This window comes from Danio rerio, chromosome 25 (genome assembly GCF_052040795.2).
Source record: "Danio rerio strain M-AB ecotype USA chromosome 25, GRCz13ab, whole genome shotgun sequence".
NCBI lineage: Eukaryota > Metazoa > Chordata > Actinopteri > Cypriniformes > Danionidae > Danio > Danio rerio.
The window spans coordinates 40,327,501-40,332,500 of record NC_141045.1 but is presented as its reverse complement, the minus strand read 5'-3'; the positions used below and the strand labels follow the sequence as shown (position 1 = coordinate 40,332,500).

The 5,000-nt window shown below is 50.3% G+C and overlaps 1 protein-coding gene across 3 annotated transcripts in view; it reads right to left on the bottom strand.

Annotated features, from left to right (window-relative positions):
* ano1b (anoctamin 1, calcium activated chloride channel b) overlaps positions 1-5,000 on the bottom strand; it is a 31,333-nt gene that overhangs the window by 1,183 nt on the left and 25,150 nt on the right. For all 3 annotated transcript variants that reach the window (XR_015526789.1, XM_087312636.1, XM_087312635.1), the window contains 9 exons: positions 4,998-5,000; positions 4,818-4,875; positions 4,294-4,394; positions 4,054-4,196; positions 1,617-1,769; positions 1,369-1,421; positions 653-837; positions 383-488; positions 1-80 (listed from right to left, as the gene is read on the bottom strand). The exon at positions 1-80 is cut by the window's left edge; the exon at positions 4,998-5,000 is cut by the window's right edge and continues 109 nt beyond it. Coding sequence is in view for 2 of the 3 variants with exons in the window: in XM_087312636.1 (XP_087168762.1) it covers positions 1-80; positions 383-488; positions 653-837; positions 1,369-1,421; positions 1,617-1,769; positions 4,054-4,196; positions 4,294-4,394; positions 4,818-4,875; positions 4,998-5,000 (882 nt within the window). In the remaining variant the exon portion in view is untranslated. The remainder of the gene's footprint in view (positions 81-382; positions 489-652; positions 838-1,368; positions 1,422-1,616; positions 1,770-4,053; positions 4,197-4,293; positions 4,395-4,817; positions 4,876-4,997) is intronic.

Genomic DNA, 5,000 nt, shown 5'->3' with positions numbered 1-5,000 from the left:
TTCTGGATCTGAACACTGATGTCTTTGGGGATATCCGGGATGATCCAGTCCACAACGTCACTCATCAACATCACCACATTCTGCACACAACCACACAACCACAGGACATCAGCAGATACACAACACTCAGACAACACACACTGCATCACGGTCAATCTCCATCTCCTGAAGGAACACCTGCAGGAAACACACACACACACACACACACACACACACACACACACACACACACACACACACACACACACACACACACTCCTCTCCATCTGCACCACACACTGTCTCATACACACACTCCTTTACAAGACCTCAATAACACAAGCGTTTACTTGTGAAGGGACAACACCGTGTGTGTGTGTGTGTGTGTGTGTCAGATGCTCACCTGAAAGACGATGACGAAGGCCAGGCGGGCGGCCAGCACAGCCCAGAACTCTTTGGAGATCTCGTAGGGTGTGGGTGACCAGGGCGGCTCACGGTGGTCCTTAAACCTGCGGGAGTGGAAGCGGATCATGAGGCGCAACTCAACAGCAGTAGGGTCATGGGTTAGGGGTAGGGTTCAGGGGATTAGTGTTGGAGGTTCTGGTTTGGGTTTAGAGTTAGGGTTGGGTGTTAGCGTGAAGGTTTGGGTTTAAGGTAGGTCTGATGGCTGTACCTGCAGATGTCCACGTGGAAGCCCAGGTGAAAGGGCTCCAGTGGTGCTGTGCCATTCTGGAAGTGACTGACGTTGAAGTAGGAGAGCGTGTGGTTGACGAAGCCATGCATGGAGCCGTCGGGACTGTACATGTACTGATAGACCAGCCGGGGGATGAAGTCCGACGTGAAGGCGATCACAAATGCCTGAGGAAGACCAGAGAGTTCAACCCTGCTGGAGGAGTGTTTCCCACTTCTGACGCACTCAGTGTGTGTGTGTGTGTGTGTGTGTGTGTGTGTGTGTGTGTGTGTGTGTGTGTGTGTGTCTGTGTGCAGGAAATGCTCTTTTTTTATTTTCCTCCCTGATCCTGCATGTAAAGTTGAAATAGGAACAGGAACAGGCTTAAACAGAGACTTGTGTAACGGGACTGACTGCAGATTTCAGATCCAGATCAGATCATGTCATTATTAATGACAGAACACTGTTCAGAAACATGTCGGTTACTGCTGCTCGAGTCGTGTAGTCAGACTGAGCTGAAGCTCTAGTGCTGTGATGCTGGAGTCATGGGTTTGGTTCAGGAATGCTGGAGTTGTTGAGTATGTGGATCTGCACTGATCTCAGACCTGCTGTGCTCTACAGTAAACACTCAGAGTGAAGCAGCCGCTCTGTCCAGACTCCTGTCATACAGCAGTACTCCAGCATAGAGAAATATAGCATATAGGCTCAGTGAAACTTACATTGACAATAACAGCCACTTTTGCGACTCCTCGTAGAATATTATACCAGATTCCTGAAGAGACACAACAAGGGAAACACAGATCATCAGGACTGGAGATGAACCTTCTATAAACACTACACAGAAGAGGCAAAAACAAAATAATGTGTGTAGAACATTCCTGAAGCATAATATAGTAATATTCCAGATATATTCTGCATGTATATTTGTGGACAGTGGACGGGTTTAAGATGTTGGAGGTCTACACACCGATGTCTTTGCCTCTGGCTGCATCTGGTCTTCTGAGCTCTGCCACAAACTTCTTGGCGTCCAGACGGATCTCGATGATGTTGTTGAGGAGGGCGAACAGCGGCGCCAGCGGGAACGAGGCCACGAACAGAGTCACAAAGCCGAACTGGATGACTGCCGGAACACAATCACTACCGTAACACAACTAATACTGTCACAGCAGCACACACAGCCTCTACATGAGGGAACCGCACACCACCATCAGGCAATACATCAGCCCATTCTGCACCATCAGCTCTGAACATCATCTCCATCACACACTCACTCATCTCCGTCACACACTCACTCATCTCCGTCACACACTCAATCATCTCCAACACACTCACTCATCTCCGTCACACACACACTCATCTCCGTCACACACTCACTCATCTCCGTCACACACTCCCTCATCTCCGTCACACACTCACTCATCTCCGTCACACTCACTCATCTCCATCACACACTCACTCATCTCTGTCACACACTCACTCATCTCCAACACGCTCACTCATCTCCGTCACACACTCAATCATCTCCAACACACTCACTCATCTCCGTCACACACACACTCATCTCCGTCACACACTCACTCATCTCCGTCACACACTCCCTCATCTCCGTCACACACTCCCTCATCTCCGTCACACACTCACTCATCTCCGTCACACTCACTCATCTCCATCACACACTCACTCATCTCTGTCACACACTCACTCATCTCCAACACGCTCACTCATCTCCGTCACACACTCACTCATCTCTGTCACACACTCACTCATCTCCGTCACACACTCACTCATCTCTGTCACACACTCACTCATCTCTGTCACACACTCACTCATCTCCAACACACTCACTCATCTCCGTCACACACTCACTCATCTCCGTCACACACTCACTCATCTCTGTCACACACTCACTCATCTCCAACACGCTCACTCATCTCCGTCACACACTCACTCATCTCTGTCACACACTCACTCATCTCTGTCACACACTCACTCATCTCCAACACGCTCACTCATCTCCGTCACACACTCACTCATCTCCGTCACACACTCCCTCATCTCCGTCACACACTCCCTCATCTCCGTCACACACTCCCTCATCTCCGTCACACACTCACTCATCTCCGTCACACTCACTCATCTCCATCACACACTCACTCATCTCTGTCACACACTCACTCATCGTCACACACTCACTCATCTCTGTCACACACTCACTCATCGTCACACACTCACTCATCTCTGTCACACACTCACTCATCTCTGTCACACACTCACTCATCTCCAACACGCTCACTCATCTCCGTCACACACTCACTCATCTCCGTCACACACTCACTCATCTCTGTCACACACTCACTCATCTCTGTCACACACTCACTCATCTCTGTCACACACTCACTCATCTCCAACACACTCACTCATCTCCAACACACTCACTCATCTCCGTCACACACTCACTCATCTCCGTGACACACTCACTCATCTCCAACACACTCACTCATCTCCAACACACTCACTCATCTCCGTCACACACACACTCATCTCCGTCACACGCTCACTCATCTCCGTCACACACACACTCATCTCCGTCACACGCTCACTCATCTCCGTCACACACTCCCTCATCTCCGTCACACACTCCCTCATCTCCGTCACACACTCACTCATCTCCGTCACACACTCACTCATCTCCGTCACACACTCACTCATCGTCACACACTCACTCATCTCCAACACACACTCACTCATCTCCGTCACACACACACTCATCTCCGTCACACGCTCACTCATCTTCGTCACACACTCACTCATCTCTGTCACACACTCACTCATCCCTGTCACATTCACTCATCTCCAACACACACTCACTCATTTCCGTCACACACTACCTCGTCTCCGTCACACACTCCGTCATCTCCGTAACACACTCCCTCATCTCCGTCACACTCCCTCATCTCCGTAACACACTCCCTCATCTTCATCACACACTCCCTCATCTTCATCACACACTCCCTCATCTCCGTCACACACTCCCTCGTCTCCGTCACACTCCCTCATCTCCGTAACACACTCCCTCATCTTCATCACACACTCCCTCATCTTCATCACACACTCCCTCATCTCCGTCACACACTCCCTCGTCTCCGTCACACACTCACTCATCTCCAACACACTCACTCATCTCCGTAACACACTCCCTCATCTTCATCACACACTCCCTCATCTTCATCACACACTCACTCATCTCCGTCACACACTCCCTCGTCTCCGTCACACACTCACTCATCTCCAACACACTCACTCATCTCCGTAACACACTCCCTCATCTTCATCACACACTCCCTCATCTTCATCACACACTCACTCATCTCCAACACACTCACTCATCTCCGTCACACACTCACTCATCTCCATGTATTCGGGCGTCAGGCCCACGAAGGGCTCCAGGAAGTAGTCTGTCTCGTATCTCTGCAGCTTCTTCTCGTACTCCTCCTCCTGGAAGGAGCGTCTCTTAGATTTGATGAATCTGATCAGCTTCTTCATTTTTCTGCAAGAAAGTAAATCATACTCCTGCATGATGGTGTGTCTGTCTCTGTGTGCATGTGTGTGTGTGTGTGTGTGTGTGTGGAGTGTTGGATACTCACGGGATGCCGATCTCGAACAGGTTGTTCTGGATGAGCTGCTTCCCGAGCATGGTGATGCTGAGCTGAATGCAGAGCTCCATGAGGCAACCGCCTTGAGCACACTACACACACACACACACACACACACACACACACACACACAGGTTTGTTTTGCTTGATCTTAGTGAGCATAGATCGGGGTTAATGGACCTGGATCTTGGGGGGATGGGGGGTGGGTGGCTTGTCGGGTGGGGTGTCATGGACGAAAGTGAAGAGGGTTGGGGAGTGGCAGAGGGGGGTGTGCAAGTGAGGAGGGGGATCAGTCAAATGTGGTGCCGGATGAGATTTCAGAGCTGCCGGATCCGATTTGTTCAGGCACAAACCCTAATCTAACCCTCACAGAAACAAGTGCAACTCATTATACATCAATAAATACATGTTTATTAAAGAGGACAGTGTGTGTGTGTGTGTGTGTGTGTGTGTGTGTGTGCGTGCGTGCGTGCGTGCGTGTGTGTGTGTGTGTGTGTGTGTGTGTGTGGTCATACCTCCTCCATGCGGTAGGACTCAAACACGTACAGATAACTGCCTGGACGGCCGCCGAGTCTAAGAGAAGAGAAACACACACACTCAGTCACACCTTCAACACCCACTGATGCTGAATATAAACAAACAGACCAGCAGCACAGTCATCTGTTCATCACACACACACACACACACACACACACCTG